Here is a 20,992-nt window from a genome sequence, read left to right on the forward strand (position 1 = left end):
GTTCATTGCTTGAGAGTAGCAGTGGCTCAGTGGCTAATATGAAGAGTGAGGAGAACAAGGGGGGGGCCCCTGTCTCGTGCCTTGTTTAAGTTGAAATGAGTCCGATAGTATGCCATTAGACCTGATTTAGGCAGATGGGTTTGCATATGGGGCCCTCACAATACTAATAAATGACTCCTCTAAGTTGAAACAGGACATTGTGGCCTGCAAGAAAGGACAAACAACCTTATTGAATGCTTTTTCAGCATCAGGTGTAATGGCTACTACTAGTGCGTTTTGGGTTTTAGCAATTTGTATTGCATGCCCTAAGAGCCTAATATTGTCGTTTGGGAGCCTGCCTCTGAGGAAACCAACTTGTTATGGTCTGATCAGAGCCGGAAATATTGGCTCGAAACGGTTCGCCAGGACTTAAGCATAATACTTGCAGTCGAGATTGTTGAGTGAGATCGGCCTGTAGTGTTTAAGGTAGGTATGGTCTTTGCCTTCTTTAGGTATTAGGGCTATGATCACTTCTGCAATGGTTCCTCCGATGTAATCGGTTTCTGCATAGTTCCAGAAGAAGTCTAGTAAGGCAATTGCAATTCATCCATAAATAGTTTATAGAAGTAGGCTATAAGGTTAGGTGGCCCGAGGTCTTTACCAACTGTGAGAGATTTAATGGCTGATTGGAGTTCCGCTTCTGTAATAGTCTAAGCAGGGATTGGCGTTGAGAATCCAATTTAGGGAGTTTTAGTTTGTTGAGGAGTGTTGAGCTATTTGAGGAGTTAACAACTGTATTTGCATCCTGTAATGTTCCGTAGAAGTCTAGAAAAATCTTTGATATTTTGTAAGGGTCCAGGTGTAACTGTCCCTCTTTGTCTCTGATAGGGGTCAATCGTTTTTTTTTTTTTTTTTAAACTGTAGGTAGCTGTCTAGGACTTTACCGGGGAGTTGCTAATGCCTAGTCTTATTGTGTTAGATTTGGTCACCCATTGGCAAGCTCTGTTACTCCGGAGTTTATTATATTCATACTCTTCCCAGTTTAGGGTGTTAAGCAGAGGGGTGCCCTTTTCGGAGTGGTGGCTGCATTCTTGTTTAATTTCGGATTCCAATTTACCTATCTGTGCTTTCGCAGATTTATTGATGTGGGCGCTAATTCCTATGAGTACCCCCTAATGGTAGCCTTAAAGGCATCCCAGCGAACCTGTGGAGAGCAATCGGTTGATGGGTTTTCATGAAAGAAATGTGAAATAGCTTCCCAAATAGTGTCTACGTGGTTTTTGTCTTTTAAAAAGTCAGGATTGAGTCACCATGACTTATCAGTAGGTGTAGATGTTGCAAGTGTAATTGAGGCCAAGATGGTGGAGTGGTCTGAAATTACTCTGGGTTCAGTGGAAGACTCTGATATCGTTTGGCCTTGTTGTTGGATATTAGTATGTGGTCAATTCTGGAGAATGATTTGTGAGGTGGTGAGCAGAAAGTATATTCTCTTGAGTGAGGGTGTTGGATACGCCAAGTTTCTACAAGAGAATATTTGGAGAGTATTGGAGAGTATTTTGTGCACCAATTTATGTGAGGAGGAGGGTCTGAATTTTGCTCTTGAACTAAGATTGTCAACCATTTGAATGCAGTTCTTAAGGACTTCATGTTGGATGGGCGTGGCTAGCCGGGCTGCGTAATGGCCGCGCTTCAGGCGAGCTCCGCCGGCTAAGGACATAATCCTTTCAAAATCCTACATAAAATCGTGAGAGAAGGGAGCAGGCGGCATCACACTGTGGTGCGGAACCCCTGGTGCACCTACTGCTCGATGTTTGGCAAGGAATGAAGCTGATCAAACCCCCATACGCCAGTGCCAGTGCCGAGCGGTGTGCCGCATTGCTGCGATCCGGGGACGGGGAGACGATCGTCGGCTGGCAGGACACTCAAGTCCGAGGACGTGCAGGCCCGGCTACGACTTGACCGGTGCAAGCATGCGCCGCACCCGGAGCACTACATGTAACGCTCGAGGCGGGTGCTGTATTCCAACTTGGATGTAGAGCCGCCCTGGGATCTGCGAGATGGCGACACCTGAGGTACGATGAGGTGCCCCTGAAACCTTACGGGTGTCGCCATTTTGAATACCCTACCCTCGATAATTTACTTTGAAGATCCGGGCGGGTGATGGCGGACTGGGAATCATACTGTTAATAATGCGATACTGGCACAACAGGAACCGCTATATCACATTACACACACATTATAGTATCTGGCTACGGACCGAGACAGGCACTTACTACTTTGGGGCCACAGATCTACACCGATCTACGGGATAAGCGGGCTGAGCTGGGACGCGGTGAGCTGCCCTATTATCGCTGGTGACCACTGGGGAAAGTACAACAGACCAGTAAACTAGGGGGTTACCAGAGAACAGGACTGCTGTGAGGCTCGGGACGAAAAACACATGCAATTGGCCCTACTTCTTGAGGAGGCGTGCTATGTAGTGAAACCACGCCATTATGAAGAACTGCAGTCGTGGGGGTGAGAATTGTCGCGACAGCGCGGAACAGTAAAACAGTGAGACCGCGCAGAGCCCGGGCATTGCACACGCCATTGAAATTGCGGCCTCTGCTGCTAGCGTAAAGAAAGCTGATGCCAATAGACATGCATTTATTACTACGTGATGTGGTGGCACTGCTAATTAGACTGACCGGCACTTGAAGGTGTCATCGAGATTCTCCATACATTCGAGAACCATGTGGGCAGTTGCAACCTCTTCTCCTCCCCGCCCTCGAGGCTAGAAACGCCCCACCAGCGAGTAGTGTGCCAGACGTCAAAAGGTGCGGGACGACCTCCCTGGTCTAGGACCCCCTGGTGCACAGGCGAAATGGGGGGAAAACGACACGAGACGGGACAAAATTACTTTTGAGGCCAAGCAAACTGGGAAACCTCCAGGACCTGACCCTGAAGCACAAGGTGCCTCGGGCGGCGATGCAGAACCAGAAAGCCAGGAAGAAGATCTGCGTTCGCTGATGAGGGAGATACGCTCCAGCCTACGCACCGTAGATGCAAAGCTGGACAACATGTCCTCTCAACTGGAATCGGTCAAAACCCAAGTATCCACGCACGAAACCAGGTTGGACCGTCTTGAAAATAGACATAATGAGCATCATGAATTCCAACAGGAAACGAGGGAACAGCTTCTCCACATGGATAAGTTATTGACAGTTATAAGAGATAAGAATGACGACTTGGAAGCGCGCTCGAGGAGGAATAACCTTAGAGTCCTTGGGATTCCAGAAACAACGGCCATAACCAAGGTGGAGTCTTATATTGAGGACCTTCTACACGAGCTGTTGAACCCTCATCTATCCCCGGTGTTCATAGTCGAGCGGGCTCACAGAACACTTGGCCCGAAACCACCAGTGAGTGGCACCCCGAGGCTAATCCTCGCAAAATTGTTGAATTACCAGGACAGAGACACCATCCTACAACTGGCAAGGGAAAAGGGTCAAATAAATCATAAGGGAAATTCTATCTCCTTCTATCCTGATTTTACCCCAAAGGTGCAAGCGGCGCGAAGAGAATTTCTCCCTGCTAAACCTTTATTATTACAGGCTAAAATCCCATATTCGCTCCTATACCCCGCAAACTGAGAACGGACAACCTAAGTGACAATGATTGATCTATTACCACACCTAGCTGCCAGCAGAGATGTGATATTTGCAAGTACATGTCATTTCTTGTTGGATTTGTAGCTGTACATAAAAGGTCTCGGAAGACTAGAAGTTTTGATTATGATCCTCTGTGCCTTACAATGTCATGATGTTAGGATATGTTGGTGCACCATGGTTTAATTTTCCATTGTTACTTGTGCGAGATGCCTGCTCCACTGCAACTTGCGATTTTTTTCCCCTTGGCCACCCTATGTAAACAGGGGAGTATGCCTTTGCTTCTTCGCCCTCATGGGGGGTTTCCCTAAGTTCGAATTATTCCACTCTTTATGTGGCTCGGGGGGGATTTGACTCCACCTGATTGGGGGGTTGGAGTGGGTGGGGGGTGGGTTAGGATTGTTGGGGGTTTAACAGTATACCGGTATCTGCGCTTTATGCTTGTTAATGTGTTGCTCTGGTGGGAAATGATTGAAGGGGGAATGCATGGATACGATTTCTGGTGGTTGTTCCAATGGGTATGAATGTTGAAATTCGTAAAATCCTAACGTGGAATGTGCGGGGACTAAATGATAGCAGGAAAGCTTGTTTAATGCATGCATATTTAACGAGGCTCGGAATTAACATATGTTTCCTACAGGAAACGCACCTAAACTCGCAACCATCACAGAGACTAAGAAACAGTAGATGGGAGGGGGTACACTCGGCGATATACTCGAATTATGCTAGAGGGGTGGCAATCCTTAGTCGTAGAGGCCTAGACTGGACCATGTATATGGTATATACTGACCCGGAAGGACGTTACATAATACTCCATGGGTGCCTGGGCGGAAAGTCAGTGATACTGGCTGCCGTATATGGACCAAATGTTGACTCACCAGAATTCTTTAGAGAAGTATGGGCTCGTATCTCCTCTATAGATTGCTCGACTGTGATATGGGGAGGAGACTTTAATGTTGTTCTAAACGATGCTCTAGACCGAAAGGGAGCTGCACGGCAGTTACATCCACATGCCAGTAATGCACTACACGATATAATGCTCGAGGGGAACCTGCTTGACATTTGGAGAGTTAGACACCCACTAACCCGTGAAGGCACTTGTATATCGAACCAGCATGCGGCCTGGTCCAGACTGGACTTTTGGCTGGTGTCCTCAGATGTGGCCTCTTGGACGACGGACATAGGTCACCTAGCTCGTTTACTATCGGATCATGCCCCATGTTTGCTCAAATTATCTCTTCCAGACGCACCATCCCGAGCCTTTAGCTGGAAACTGCCCCCACACGCACTGCTAGATGAGGCCTTTAAGGAAGAGATTAGAGCTGACATCACTGACTATTTTGATTTCAATTCAGGTTCGGTAGACACCTTAGCGACTCTATGGGAAGCGTTCAAGGTTGTGATACGGGGTAAATGCTGGGACGCCTCGTCGCTGAGGCAGCCATGCGCATTATAAATCTTGTAATAAATAATAAATAAATGCATAGCCATGCAGGCTGGAGTCCTAAAGGCAATAAGGGGCATGCTGGCGTCCCTCGAGACTCAGGTTAAAGACCTTGAGAATCGGTTCTGCCTGGACCCCCAACCTGGGGTGGCAGCGGTACTAAAAACGAAACTACTAGACTATGCAGAGGAGGCCCAAAGGGAGCTCAAGTTCTTGGGCAAGTACGCAGAGGCAAGGAGATATGGGGAAGGTGACAGACCTGGTCGCACACTGGTGGGTATGATCAGTAAATACAATTCAGCCACTTTTATACACACAATTAACACTCCAGAGGGTCATACAGTTACAGGGCAAGCTGAAGTCCTGCGCACATTCAGGGACTTCTACTCTGACTTATACACTACAACACAGCAGACTATCCCGGAGCATTTGCAGGACTTTTTAGATTCCATTGCCCTAGTTTGGTTCAATGACACCCATCGTAGATACATGGACCTACCCACGACTATCTCAGATATCACCCAGGTGATAAATGGGTTACCTTTGAATAAGGCTCCAGGACCGGATGGCCTAACGACACCATTCTAGACATACGCAGAGGAACTGGCCCCACGTCTACACGCTGTATATGCGGAGTCGCTGGAGACGGGTATCTTACCACCCTCAATGCGCGAGGCGCTGATAATAACTCTGCTAAAACCAGATAAAATAGATACAGCGCTGGATTCATACAGGCCCCTTTCCCTAATAAATGTGGATGTAAAAATGTATGCCAAACTCATAGCAAACCGCCTCCAGCCCCTCCTAACGATGGTGGCCCTCCCTGACCAATCGGTAGGGCCACATCGCATAACCTGAGAACGCTATTCTTGGTCCTACACTACCTCCACCCTACGGTGCACGCCGCTGCAGTTTTCCTGGACGCCACTAAGGCGTTTGACTCCTTAGAATGGCCGTATCTGTTTCGGATATTGACCCGTATGGTTTTCAGTCCTTTATTCATGACTCAAATCAAGCTGTTCTACACAACACCACTGGCTAGGGTCAGAGTGAATGGCATGATTTCAGAACCGTCCGGTGTGACCCGCGGCACCAGACAGGGCTTTTTCAAGGGTTTATTGGAATTTTGTGCACTTTTGGCTTTAAAAGTGTTTTCAGTTTGTGTACTTGGTGTTTCCCTTCACTCCTGTGTATTTGTTCAGGCTTTTTAGGGCTCTAAAATGCCTGCTCTCTTCGACAAGTGCCCAGCATGTGGAAGGAAGAAGGCCAAGTCTGATCCACACGACGTCTGCAGAGGGACAGGCCTTCACTACAAGGACCCTGAAGGACGAGCTGAAGATTAGGCTTCTAGGCCTAGAGGAGAGACGGCTGCAGGTGGGTCTGGGCAGGCTGGGAAGGCTCCCTCTGCCCCTGCTGAGGCCTCTGGGGGGCTCCCCAGAGGCAGGAAGCCCAGCAAACGGTCCCGGTCTCCGTCGACGACGACGTCGAGAGGGATGACGACGGTGTGTTCCCCATCTCCTCGGGGCTCCGGGTCGAGACAGCGTGGAAGGTCGACGTCGAGAGGCCTGGGTAGACCGCCGTCGAAATCACCGCCGTCGTCGTCGTCGTCGTCAGCGGCGAGTCATCAACGTCGACGAAGGACCGACAGGCACCGGCGCTCGCCGTCGAAGTGACACCGCCGGTCGCCGTCGAGCAGACGGTCGCCTTCGAGGGGCTCCTCGACGTCGAGGACAGCGAGAAACGGTCGACGCAGAGGAGTCATCGACGCTCGTCGTCAAGAACTGACCGTTCGTCGTCGCGGTGGCGGCGTTCGACGTGGAGGAAGAAGCACTCGACGTCGTGGAGGCAGCGTTCGACGCCGGAGTCGCGGGGTCGACGTTCGACGCCGGAAAAGCGACGCTCAACGTCGAGGAAAAAGAGATCAGCGTCTCTGAGGCTTTCCGCCTCTCCTAAGCGGCGCAGAAGGAGTTCTGGTGCCAAAAGTCACACTGGGTCTGGTGAAGGACGCCGGAGGCATCGCTTACATACTAGAGGGTCTGGTTCACAGTCCCCTCCCCCGAAGAAGTCACCGGGCTCGGTGTACTCGGTGGCCTATGACGCCTCCTCCTCTACCTAAGGAGGATCCTCCCATCAACCCTCCGCTACCTCCACTTCCTCCAGCGGGGCAACCTCCGCCACCGGTCCCACTTCATGGGCCTACTCCTCGGCCGGAGATACCTCCTGTCCTACCACCGAGATCGGTGTCACTGCCTCCGCTCCCTACACCGCCTAAGGGGACTCCAAAACCTAAACCGCAGGATAGGCCATGGATGACGCGTCCACTGAAACCTGCGGAGCGCCCACGTACTGGGAGATCGCGATCACGTTCCAGGAGGAGGGAACGATCGCGCAACAGGTCGTCCACACGGTCGAGACGGCGCCACAGAAGGCACAGGTCTCGTTCCCGGACAAGGTCTTCAGGGACCAGGGACTATTCTCGGACTTTGTCGGAGTCACCGGAAACAAGGGTTTCACCGATTGATGATCTGGTGTCTTTCCATGACGTCTTTTTACGAGGTGCAGCGAAATTGGGCATCTCGTTGGCGGTGCCCACGCCCAAGACATCGGTGATCTTCGAGACGCTGCACCAGAAACATCTGTCTCGGCCATTACTACCACTGGTACCGGGCCTGGAAGACCCAGCCATGGACCTTTTTCTCACCCCGGCGGTGACTAAGGCGGCCCCCTCAAGACTGCAGAAAAAATACCGAGCTCCCGACTCGGATCCGGCTTTTCTACGGGTGGAACCCCCTCCAGACTCTGTGATTGTGACGGCGGCTCGTAAACAGCATGCCACCACTCCGCCAGATAAGGAATCCAGGTGGCTGGATTCGTCTGGGAGAAAGGTTTGTGGGACGTCAGCGACTTCCATGAAGGCTGCGAGTGCCTCGGCCTTGTTGGGTCGATATGACCGAGCCCTCTGGGAATCTCTACAGCAGTTTGTGGAACATCTGCCGCGTGATAAGCGAGAAGACTTCCAAGAGGTGTTGAATGAGGGGAAGTTGGTGGCGAATCAGGTCATCAGTGCCGCAGCCGACTCTTCCCTGCTGGCGGCGCATGGTTTCTGCCATAGAATTAACCAGCGAAGACATGCCTGGCTCCACCTCAAGTCCCTAAAACCTGACGCACAACAAAGGGTTGCCAATCTACCATTCTCTGGCGAAACCCTATTTGGAAAACATGTGGATGACGAAATGGCCCGCATGAAGGCGGAGGCCGAAACGCTCACGGCTGTGGGTTTGGAAAAACCCAAGGAGACCAAGAAGTAGTACCGACCGTTCCAGCGACGGTTCGGTGGCCAGGGCAGAGGGCGTGGCCAGTCTTCAGGACAACAGCAGCAGCAACAACAGCAGCAGTTCCGAAGACCGTTCCAGAAGTGCCAGAGAGGAAGAGGCGGCCACCAGTCGGCAGCAGCGACTAAAGGCCCGGCCGTGTCTACGCCCTGAGCGCTTACTTCCCCTACATCCGTTACCCACTCCGGGGGGGGGAAGCGTTCAATTTTTTCTGGCAGAGTGGAGAAAAATTACTCAGGACAAGTGGGTGCTGAATATTGTTTGCAATGGATACAGTCTTCGGTTCACCAGCCCAGCCCCATCAATCCCGCCGGTCAGTTCGCAGTTTCAGCAGCGCGAGCTCCAAGCGGAGGCCCATATCCTGTTAAGGAAAAGGGCGATAGAAGATGCACCTCGGTCTCAAAGAGGAAGAGGTCGTACTCCCGGTTCTTCCTGGTCCGCAAAAAAGGACAAGAACGAGTTCAGGCCCATTCTGGATTTGCGACGAGCAAACAAGTGGATTCGCAGAGAAAAGTTTTGCATGCTGTCGTTGCTTCAGATCTATCCTCAGTTGCAACAGGGAGACTGGCTGTGTGCCATAGACCTACAGGATGCATACTTCCAGGTGCCCATTGCACACAAACACAGGAAGTTCCTGCGATTCCAAGTCGGCGCCAATGATTATCAATACACAGTACTGCCATTCGAACTGAAGTCTGCGCCGAGGACGTTCTCGAAGTGCATGGCGGTGGTAGCAGCACACCTGAGGAAGAACAAGGTGTTCGTCTACCCGTACCTGGACGATTGGTTGATCAAGGCCTCCTCCTTCTCGGAAGCGCAAGCACACTTCCAGAAGACGTGCGTGCTCCTGAACAAGCTGGGGTTGCACATCAACATGTCCAAGTCGGTCCCGACTCCGGTCCAGTGCATACAGTACTTGGGAGCCTCCATTAATACGCTGTCGGCAAGCGTGTCTCCTTCGGAGGAGCGACGATTATCACTGCTTCGGAAGGCTCAGGCTCTTATGACCACTCCATCTACAACAGTGAGGACGGTGTCTTCTCTACTGGGATCGATGGCCTCGTGTATCTTCCTAACACCTCATGCACGACTGCACATGAGACCGTTGCAAGAGTGCTTGGAGGACCAGTGGGATCAGAGGAAAGGTTCTTGGGACGACAAGATACGACTGTCTCTGCATGCTCTTCAGTCTCTGAAGTGGTGGTGTTCGGCGGAGAATCTCCTGAGAGGGGTTCCCTTCCACAAGGACATTTCCACGCAGACTATCGTGACGGATGCGTCTCTCCACGGTTGGGGGGCGCACTCCGGAGACCTACAGATTCAGGGGACGTGGTCACAGACGGAGTCCACGTACCACATCAATTTCCTGGAACTCAGAGCTGTTCACTTGGCACTGAAGGCCTTTCATCCGTCCTTCCAGACCAACTCTCTGCTTGTACAGACAGACAATACGACCACGATGTATTACCTCAACAAGCAGGGGGGATTGAGATCGCGCACCCTGTTGCAGGAGGCGCAGGCGATCTGGCACTGGCGTCTGGCCAGAGGACTGACGATAACGGCTACCCATCTGCCAGGTGTGCAGAATGTTCAGGCAGACGCACTGAGCAGACTGATTCAGGAAAATCACGAATGGGTCATAAACAACGAAGTACTAGGAGAAGTCTTCGCAAGGTGGGGGACTCCAGACGTGGATCTGTTCGCCACCGCCGAAAACAGCAAATGCTGAGACTTCGCCTCCAGGTACTACCAGCCGGGGACGCTGGGGAATGCGTTATGGATCAACTGGTCGAACAGCTTTCTGTACGCTTTTCCACCCATTCCCCTGATTCCGACTTTTCTCCTCAAGCTGTCCCGGTCCAGGGCGCGGATGATCCTTATTGCCCCGGAATGGCCCAGGCAGTGGTGGTTCACGGACCTGCTTCACCGGTCTGCTTCACCGGTCTCTCCTTCCTCACATACGGCTGCCGTGCAGGCCGGACCTTCTCACGAAGTTCGGGGGACAGATGTTGCACCCCAACCTCTCGTCTTTGAGTTTGGCGGCATGGCTCCTGAAATAGTGCAATATGGCCATTTGAATCTCCCTGCAGATTGTATGGACATACTGAAGGAAGCCAAGAGACCTTCCACTACGACTTCTTATGCGTACAAGTGGAAGAGATTTTGTATTTGGTGCAAGTCCAAGAACTATGATCCAACGACATGTAAGGAGGACGTCATCCTTCCTTATCTCCTACATTTGGCGCAGTCTGGCCTTAATGTCCATTCCATTAAGGTTCATCTCGCTGCGTTGACTGCCTACAGGAAATGCCCTTCACAGACTTCCTTTTTCCAGATCCCTGTGATCAAAGATTTTCTGGAAGGCTTGAAGAAAGTGTTCCCTCCTGTCAGGCTTCCTTCGCCTTCATGGGAATTGAATGTGGTGCTGTCCAGATTGATGAAGGAACCTTTTGAACCTATTCATAAGGCTTCGTTGCAGCACCTGTCCTGGAAGGCGGCGTTCCTCGTGGCCATTACATCGGCCCGCAGGGTGAGTGAAATTCAGGCGTTGTGTTGCCAAGAACCTTATACTGTATTTCATGCTGCTAAGGTTGTTATGCGTACTCACCCTAAATTTCTTCCCAAGGTTATTTCTGATTTTCATGTCAACCAGACTATAACTTTGCCTACGTTTTTTCTGAATCCTTCATCTCCAGCGGAAAGGTCTTTACATTCCCTGGATGTTAGGAAGGTGTTGAAATGTTATCTGGATAAAACCAAAATATTTGTAGGTCGGACCAATTGTTTGTCAATTATGGATCGGTGAGGACGGGTCGTGCGACCTCTAAGCAGTCTATCGCTAGGTAGATTGTGTCCTGCATACAATTGTGTTACCAAAAAGCTAATAAGACCTTAGGGGGTAAACCTAAGGTTAATTCCACCAGGGGCAAAGCTGCCACGACAGCTCTGCTCCGTAATGTTCCAATTGCAGAAATCTGCAAGGCGGCCACTTGGAAGTCGGTCCATACCTTTGCTAAGCATTACTGCCTGGACACTGATGCCAGGGCAGATGCTCAGGTTGGGCAGGCTTCGCTGCGAAATCTGTTCGCACAATAGTGGTGTTATTTCTCTTTTCTCCACCGCCGCTTTGGTGTGGGGATGGGCTTGCCATTCTATTCACTAGATTATGACTATACACAGAGATCCCCTACTACAGAAGGAGTAGTTTCTGTCCTGTAACTCCAGTTCTGTAGTAGGGGTATCTCTGTTATAGTCATAAGCGCCCGCCCGCCTCCCCGGTGGAGAGAGATATTCATGTCAGGAATGCTACCGGGCTGGCGTGTTACGCCTTAAAAAAGAACTGAAAGTAAGAGGGACCTGCTGTGCATTCTGGGATACTGGGAGAAGTTCTGGAAAGTTCTCTTAAAGGCACAGTATCCTATTTAAGCCACATAATGGCAGCCTATGGGGCTTGTCTGTCCATGCCTTCCTCTCTATCATTCCAGAGGCTTTTACTGGTAGAGGCAATTTTCTCTATGGAGAAACTGGGCAGGCTGTACTGTTTGTGGGTTTTTTTGGTGGAATTTCTAGTTGAAGTACTGGACAGTGTAGCCTGTGGATATAGGCTGCATTATTTGTCTTTAAATTCTCTCTTAAGTGTCTTTGCAGTTCTGCAATTTTCTGACAATTTAAGAGATTATTTTTGATTGCCGGGGTCCTCGCACATGGGCGGGACTATTCACTAGATTATGACTATAACAGAGATACCCCTACTACAGAACTGGAGTTACAGGACAGAAACTACTCCTTCTGGGGGAAGATATTCGAAGCTGTAAACCAAATAACTGGACGGAATGACCCCCCGTCCCCACACTTAGGCTTACTAGGACTAGAGTGCGAAACTGTGCCCCAGAGCAGAAAATTACATGCCCTGTTGCTGCTATATGCACGAAGACAAATTGCGGTACGTTGGGGTAGATCAAAAGTACCTACATTTGATGCGTGGCTAACAGACGTCACTTATGGACATACCCAACTAGGTCTATACTGGGAATTGATGCCGCCGGCATCCAGGCCACGTGATATCTGGGAACCATTTTTACAATGGGAGAGGGCCAGGGCAAGCTCCCCTACACTTACTGTCACAGAGGACACTTAATTAGACTATTAGAGAAAATGTTGTATATATGTGGTTAATGGACGATTGTGGCTGCTTGTAGCCGCTGTGTGTTTGCATGTTGGCAGACATCTACTGTATGATGCGTACGATACTGTCAATCCAACACTTCCAAAAAACCAAGCTCTCGTGAACTACCCACACAACCTACAAGATTATGTATAATATGCTGATCCTCACTCATTCCCAAATGATGTAAAGAATGTTCGGATGAAACTATGTTTAAAAGCACTTATGTCAAACTGTGAAAATGAACAGATGTCATAGAAACAGATAACTGGTAGATGTTATGTTTAGTTAACGATTGATTTCATTTTTGTTCTCTTTCTTATTACCATCTGCTTTAAATGCGCTCTGATAACGCCGACAAGGAAGATGTAACACTATACTGTCTTTTGCTGTTTTTGTTTTCCTGAAAATCTTAATAAATAAAAAAAATAAAAAATAAGTATAGGCAAAATCACGAGGTCTGGCCTTAGCAATTGTGCAATCCTTTCATTTACTTGTTGAAAACATTTGTAATGGGTATTAAAAGTATAATTGTAAATGTGCCCCAGGCCAGGGGTCTTCAAACTGTGGGGCGCGACCCCCAGGGGGGCCGTGGAGCGATGCAAAGGGGGTTGTGCATTCCCAGTCACACTTCTGCCCAGGCCCAAGGGCTTCAGCCCCCCACTTTCCCCGTCCTGTGTCTCAGCCCGGGCTGCTGCAGTGCAACTCGAGCTGCTGGGGGCTCAGCTGGGCAGTGTCTGGAGTCTTATCTCCGGCACGCCCGTCAGAGTTTTACACAGGTCTTTAAAGACCATTTGCATATTTACTGGCCTTTGTAAACTGGTTACAGAGGCTTTGTGTTTTTTCCTGGTTCCAGTACCTCCTGGATCCCCGCTCTGCCTATTCCTTACATTGGTATTTTACATTTACTTCTGTAGTGTTGGAATGCATTTCATGAAAAGGAATATAAGGTAGGGTTGCCAAAAGAAAAATGCCTGCCGTGCGTTGTTTAAAGAGCCTGCAAAGACCTCCTCTTGACACTAAATAGACTTATAAATAAAAAAGTATGTATTCATTCATTATGTGACGTTTCTGTCTTTGTTCTCTTTAATTGTCAGTCATGGATCATTGAGGCAGCCCTAGAACACAATTAAAAGTGCTTTCTATTTATATTTGCTGTTCGAACTATGCACAGATAAGTGCTTCAAATACAGCTTTAGGTGACTGCTTATTTTTGTACCGACTGGGCCATCAAAATAATCTGCTGGCAACCCTAACCATAGGACTGGAAGTTTGTTGCAGGATCAGCACATTATTTATTTCCTCCACCCCGATCCTTGATTGATGCCATAATAGCAATAGTTTCAATTCTATCTGAAACCCTATACCGCCGTCAATAACATGCGGAGTAACTTCAAATGTCTGGGAATGCACCCTGCATTCAGAAAACTCACTCCTCATTTTGGCCCTTCACTTTCACGGTCACCCTGCACTCACAGCAATCACAATGCACTCACCCTATCACCATGTACTCACACCATTCACCCTGCACTCACAGTGATCACTCTGCACTCACAGTGCGCTTGCGCTGTTCACCCTGTAGTCACACGAGCACACTACTCACCCTGCACTCATGTGACACTTCACTCACCTGTCCCCCTCACTGCTCAGAATGCAACTCACTCAAACAAGCCCATCAGTAATCATACATTCATTGTCCCATTCTGAACTTGCATCCACACTCAAATTCGTTCGGCCCCCTAACTCACCCTGCAGTCACTCCTCTCACCCTACTCTCACACTGTTGTATCACTCACCGTGCACTCACATGGGCATGCTTGTCACCCACATAGTGCAGAGGGTTAATGTGCCTGCTACAAATAATATGTACCATGCAGATCCAAGAAATGAGTGTGAGTAAACTAGGAGTAGCGCTATTAATAAAATGAAATGTTTGTCAGAAAAGTGCTATAGAGAGACGAGGTGCATTATTGGTGAGTGGTAGTGAGGGAATTCATGGAGAAGGAAATGGGGGTGGGGCACCAAAAAAAGACTGTTGCACAGTGTTAGCCCACGACCCTTCCCTGAAGTCCTGGTCTAGTGGCTCCCCCTGCTTCTGCCTATTATTATTATTTACATTTGTAGTGAACAACTGTTACCAAAAGATCACATGGGGCTAATAACCATCTGCTGCCTGAAGGCAAATGAGAAACACACAGAAGAAGTAGAACTAGCCAAATGTGGTAAGCTACAGAGCATAGAGAGAGGTTTTTATATCTTCCTAAAGGATAATAGATTCTTGGTGGAGTGAAGCAAAGGTGGGTGAACATTCCATAACTGTGCGGCCTGCACCGAAATGGCAAGACAGACCATTCGTGCCTTCCTAAATTTGGGAACAATAAGCAAAGTGGCACAGGCCGAGAGGAGCATACGGGTCCCACCCTTGCGCTAGGTGAGGAGAGATGAGAGGACAGCAAGGGAGTGAGAGAATTTGATTGACGAGATCAAGGATGAGGAGAAATGTGAATTGCCGAGGAGAAGTGTGGACACGCAAGAAGTGAGTTTGAGCCAAAGGTGAGGGCTTCTGTTAGAACAAAGGGGAGATGTGAAAGATGAATGGGGGTGACTGGAGAGGTGTAAGATTCAAATAGACAACATTTGAATGGAGAGACAAGGTGAATGAGAAGTGCTGAGGGGCACAGGAGGTGACTGGCCAGAGAGGCCATGAGATAAATGTGAAAAACTTTTAGAGATGAGGGCAGTAAAAAGACAGAATGGCAAGAGGGGATTAAAGGTGAATGGGGAGAGTTCAGAAGTTGTAAAAAGAGGTGAAAGAAAATGGCCTGCAAAGGGAGAGAGGGATCCGGGGTTGGGAGAGGAGAGAGGGAAAGGGAGGGGGTGAGAGGAAAGCTGCATGGATAAACTGCTTAACTCTGCACAAAACCGCCAGGGTTTTAAGGGACCCCTGCTTCTCCCTGCCAGGGTCAGGTGAGCTTCTAATGTGGCAGCACGTATTCCTGCGGAGTGGAAGGTCCTTCACAAAGGTTGACTAGAAATCTTTCTGATGTTAATTGCTGTATTTTGGTTATAAACAGGTACTGACTGATGGGGTGAAATCTTTCCTCAGTGTTACTGTGTGTAAAAAATTAATTTCAAAATAATGAAGCAATGCTTTCCCAAAATACGCTGCATCACATAACATCATTTATATTTTCTTCCCACTCAATTTAGTCAAGCCTGTTGCGTAATTTGTTCCTCACCTGCCTCATAATTCCAGTAACCCTGCCTACAGGTTTAGAAATTTTTGTCAGGATGGGTCCTTACACCTCAAAATGTTGACAGGGGGGTCTCTGCATCCAAAAGTTTGAAGACTTCTGCCATAGACTGACGTGGGCTGCTTTTTGAAGTGGATGTGCACAAGAAAAATGGTATCACTATGCGTTTGTGTGCTGAAGCAAAGTGTGAATGAATAGACTGGAAGAAGAGGGCTGACCGAAAGCCTGTGTGTGTGTACATATATATCTATTTTTATTATAAATTTTTAGGATAACGTGAGGCTGGCAAATACGTGAATGTCTGTAGCCCAGACCTCAATCAGCAAAACCAATGATCACACTCATTTTTAGTTTCAAAAGTGTTTTTATTGAAATGATCACACTCATTTTTAATGTAATGTTCCACCACAACAGTGCTATACAATGGTGGTACATTCAGAGTTCTCTACGTTCTCCAGAGGTGTTGGCATACTGGTTAGTAAGCGATTCCCACTAGTTATTCAACAGGTCTGGAGGGACACACAGGGGCGGTTTGCTGCTATTTCATGCCAATGGGGGGGGGAAGAGATTTAACATAGTGTCAGTATATATCCCGCCGGCCCTCCATTCTGTAGCGCTTCCTGCCCTTAATGCTTTTCTATTGACCTTGCCGGAAGGGGAACTGATTTTGGGTGGCGACTTTAATGCGGTTCTTAATGCTGCGCTGGACCGCCATCTGTCTAAGTTACAGGGCGCTAGGAAATCTCGATTGGGTTGGGTTTTTGGACGCACTTGGCCTGACGGACGGGTGGAGGTACAAACATCCTGTTGACCGTGGATACACTTTCCACTCGGGAGTCCATAGTAGTCTCTCCCGCATTGATAATTTTTTCCTCTCAGCTGCCGGCCTTCCCCACTTGACTGAGATAGCGATATGGCCGCGAGGCATCTCTGACCACTCACCGGTGGCTATGACATATACCTCCTACGTTAAGGCGCGGAAACTAATTTTTCCAATTTCCCCTGGCTATTTACAGGTCCCTAAAATCCGGAAGGAACTTATTACAGTCACGAAAAACTGTTTTCAAGAAAATGCAGACTCCGTCCGCTTATCTGGCATCCTATGGGAAGCCTATAAGACTGTGCTGAGATGGCAGGTCATTGCATCAATTACGGGACATAGGAGGGCAACTAGGAGTGAGTTAGATACGATGGAAAACGACCTGACCAGGCTGCAATCGCAACACAACACTGACCCCACGGCGCGGCTGCTGCGCCTCAAACAATGTGAGCTCACCGCGCATCAGCGGGAGCAAGTAAGACTGCGGCTTCAACGTACGCATCACACTGTTTATGAAGTGGGAGATAAGGCGGGGAAGCTCTTGGCTTGGTTGGATCAGAAGGAAAGGGCTCAGAGGACGATAGCACAGCTCCACACCCCCACGGGCATAGTTGTCTCCACCCCAGTAGACATTGTTGCCACCCTAGCTGACCATTATGAGCAAGTTTACACCTCAGCTTCACTCTTATCGATGGAAGAGGCGCAAACATATATTAAAGACATAAAAATGCCGTCCCTCTCGGAGGACAATGCTTTACTTTTGGAGTCCGATTTTACAAAGGAAGAGGTCACGGCTGAGGTTCACTCCCTGCAATCGGGATAAGGCTATGGGGCCCAACGGGATCCACATTGAGTTATATAAGCGAGTATCTGAATTGACTGTCCCACACCTCTTGGCTATGTTTTTGGATAGCTTGAGTAAAGGGGGATTGCTCCAAGATCAACGGATTGCTACAATTGTTGCAATACCGAAGCCTGGCAAAACCCCGGAAGAGTGTACTTCATACCGTCCGATCTTCCTGCTTAATGCGGAAGCCAAGGTTTTAGCCAAGATGGTCGCCAATCTGATTACCCCACATTTAGAGTCCTTGATCCATCCGGACCAATCCGGCTTTATGCCAAATAGAAACACTGCTCTTAACCTGAGGCGAGTCCATGCGGTGATGGCGCAGATCCCAAGTCTTTCAGAACCTGTGGTAGTTTTGTCCTTGGATGCCCGAATGGCGTTCGACATAGTTAAATGGCCTTATTTATTTGCGGTCCTCCGGCACCTTGGCTTCGAACCTAAATTTTGTGCATGGGTACAGCTGCTTTATGCTAAACCACTGGCTCACGTAGTGGCTAACGGCCATATTTCTAGGACCTTTCCACTTGGTCGCGGCACACGACAAGGGTGTCCTTTATCACCCTTGCTTTTTGCCTTAATTCTTGAACCACTGGCAGCATGGATCCGGTGGGACCCAATGATAAAGGGGCTTAGCTGGACCGCGACATGGGAGGACCGCATATCATTATACGCGGACAATATCCTCTTGTACTTGACCTTGTCCAGACGCTCTATTATAATTTCGCTCAATATTTTTGAAATTTTTGGCCGAGTCTCGGGGTACACTATTAACTGGTCCAAGTCGGTTTTATTTGTCCTTAAAGGTCTCCCACCACAACTTCCTGTAGACTGCCCGCTGATCATTACTGAAGAGCCCTTTAAATATCTGGGGATCTGGGTGACACCTACGCAAGAGGCCTTTTTTCGCCGTAATCTGGCACCCCATTTGGAGCGCTTTCGCACTGACGTACATCATTGGCGAACCTTGCCCTTGACTCTCCTGGGGAAAGCGGCACTATACAAAATGAAGACACTGCCCTGGCTGCTCTATATTCTTGAAAACACCCCTTTCTCCGTTTCTCCAAAATATTTTAGATCCATAGACGCGCTGGTCTCAGGTCTCCTCTGGGGAGATAAGCCGGCACGCATCTCCCGACAGAAGCTAGTCCGGAGCTGGTACGCTGGTGGGGTGGCTCTCCCCGATATCCAACTGTATTATTGGGCAGCTCAGTTGAAGATCATTAATCAATGACTGCATGCGCCCCAGTCAGAACCGGCGTTTAAAGCTGATAGGTACGACCTCGGTGGCGGGGGAGTGCTAGCCGCACTCTATGATAAAAAAGGCGCCGCAGCTTTGCTTGGTCCACGCCCACGCGGTCAAACTATGGTATGAGGCCCAGGCCCGACTTAAATGTAAGAACGTCATTACACAGATGACTCTACTTTGGTCCTCGTGCAGGTTGGGCCATCTGTGTAACAGTAAAGGGTTCCAGGCGTTGGACCGCATTGGTATTTCGACAGTGGGGCATTATCATTTGAGCAGCTTGCGGCCTGGGGATGAGATACCGGAATCTACCCCGTTAGAAGACAGGCTTCTTACAGAGCACATGCCCAAAAAAGCGACCTCATACGTCTATCGTAAGCTCGTCAATAATCTACCAGACCCGACTTTGAAATTAAAGGACAAATGGACTGTAGAGGTGGGAGAACTAGACGAGTCAGACTGGCAGACTGCACTTTCCTCCCCTCGGGAGGTAGCTATCCATTCCAGACTTCGCCTAGTGCAATTAAAAGTACTGCATCAGGTATATTATACTAGAGTCATGCTACATGCAATTGGGAGGGCCGACCATAAATATTGTTTTTCGAGGGTGTGGGGAGGAAGGGACGTTCTTTCACACCATCTGAAACTGTCCATACATTGCAGAGTATTGGAATAAAGTAATGAGGACTATGTCACAGGTAGTTAGCGACTCAATAGTACCGGACCCTAAGTGCTGCCTTTAAAATATTTGGAAACCCAATGATCTCACTCACTCCTCCCAGGAATGGATGACATTGGGAATAATGTATGCAAAAAGAAATATAGCTAAATACTGGGGATCTCCAACAATACCGACACTCGGGGATTGGTGTGCAGACCTTGACCTCGCAATGCTGGCAGAACGAACAGTGTATCTGAACCGAAAGTGTCCGCAGAAATGGGTCCGGATTTGGAGCGCATGGAATGAATACCGGGGTATATATGTGATCCTCCGACGATATCAAGCGACAGTGATTCTGAGTGAGGGGGTGGGGGTTGGGGGTATTACGGGTGGGCACGTATTGTAACCACATGCTTCACTTGACATGCCTTCTATTGTAAGTTTCTGTATCAGGATTTTAAATACGCCGATCTCTATGTATGCACGACATGATTCTATGTTTGCCCAGAGGTTGCTTTGGTTCATAATAAAAATTGTTTACAAAAAAAAAAGAGAATCTCAAAACTACTTTAAATTGCACCCAAAATTGCAAATGTTAATTTGTCAAGTCATAATTATCCATGAAAGAATTATCCACTCAATAGTACTCTTCGAAGCTGGGAGCGGGACCTGATGTTGTGCCTCAGAACTCTGTATGCAGCGGGGTTTATAAGTATATGGCAGTGTGTTCCCCTTGGACATTATTAAGTGAAAGATTAGCATTCCTTCGGTTTTATTCAACCTTTTATCCTGTTGTTGATAAAATTAGTATTGTAAGGTTTGCATGCTAACTGATATTTATAGGTCTTTGATGCTGCAATCCTGTCGGCAATCCTCAACTTTTCATCCCTGAAACTAATTGGAAATATGGTAATTTGAGATGATTATGCTAAACACTGTTGTTCTTTGGCAGGGAGGAAGATTCTGAAACCGAGACCAATAAGAAAATTTGGTACTACAGCACAAAGTTACAGTTGGCCGAATTAATTGAATGCCTAGATCGAGATCATTGGGAAGGCGAACTTTGTAGAACAACTGATGAAATGCGAGATGAAATTCATCGGCATATGGATATAACAGAAGATCTTACAAATAAAGCACGAGGCAGCAACAAGTCTTTCCTCACTGCAGCCAATGGTAAGCACAATTGTTTCACTCTGAAATATGACAAATGAAATACCATATAAATGGAGTCACTTGCAGCAGGGCTGTAGTGGGGTTCATATTTACATTTAGAAATGCAACTTTGTTAGCCCTCCTAATCAAGGGATGAACATTTATTTTGTTGCAGTAATTCACTTAAATTTAAAATAGTTGATAGTGACCTGTGTAATGTTACCTCATTTGAGAAGATTTTTGCACTATTTTACTTATTTTATTAGCATTTGGTGTAATCAGTGTTGATGGCTAACCAATAGAATAGTTGCAGTGCAGAGCATAAATGACCAGCTGTAACCGTGAAAAAGAAAACCGGAATGTAACAAGTTGTACATCATTTAAGAATTCAGTAGTCTTCACACCCACCACTAGAAACCCAAATCTCTTGTATCAAGTTAAACAA

General features: G+C 48.3%; 1 protein-coding gene across 5 annotated transcripts in view; it reads left to right on the forward strand.

The window, feature by feature from the left end:
* Positions 1–20,992, forward strand: part of BPTF (bromodomain PHD finger transcription factor) — a 1,855,127-nt gene that overhangs the window by 146,138 nt on the left and 1,687,997 nt on the right. For all 5 annotated transcript variants that reach the window (XR_013598794.1, XM_078654332.1, XM_078654328.1 and 2 more), the window contains exon 3: positions 20,345–20,568. Coding sequence is in view for 4 of the 5 variants with exons in the window: in XM_078654332.1 (XP_078510458.1) it covers positions 20,345–20,568 (224 nt within the window). In the remaining variant the exon portion in view is untranslated. The remainder of the gene's footprint in view (positions 1–20,344; positions 20,569–20,992) is intronic.

The sequence above is a fragment of the Lissotriton helveticus genome, chromosome 7, assembly GCF_964261635.1.
Source record: "Lissotriton helveticus chromosome 7, aLisHel1.1, whole genome shotgun sequence".
Lineage (NCBI taxonomy): Eukaryota > Metazoa > Chordata > Amphibia > Caudata > Salamandridae > Lissotriton > Lissotriton helveticus.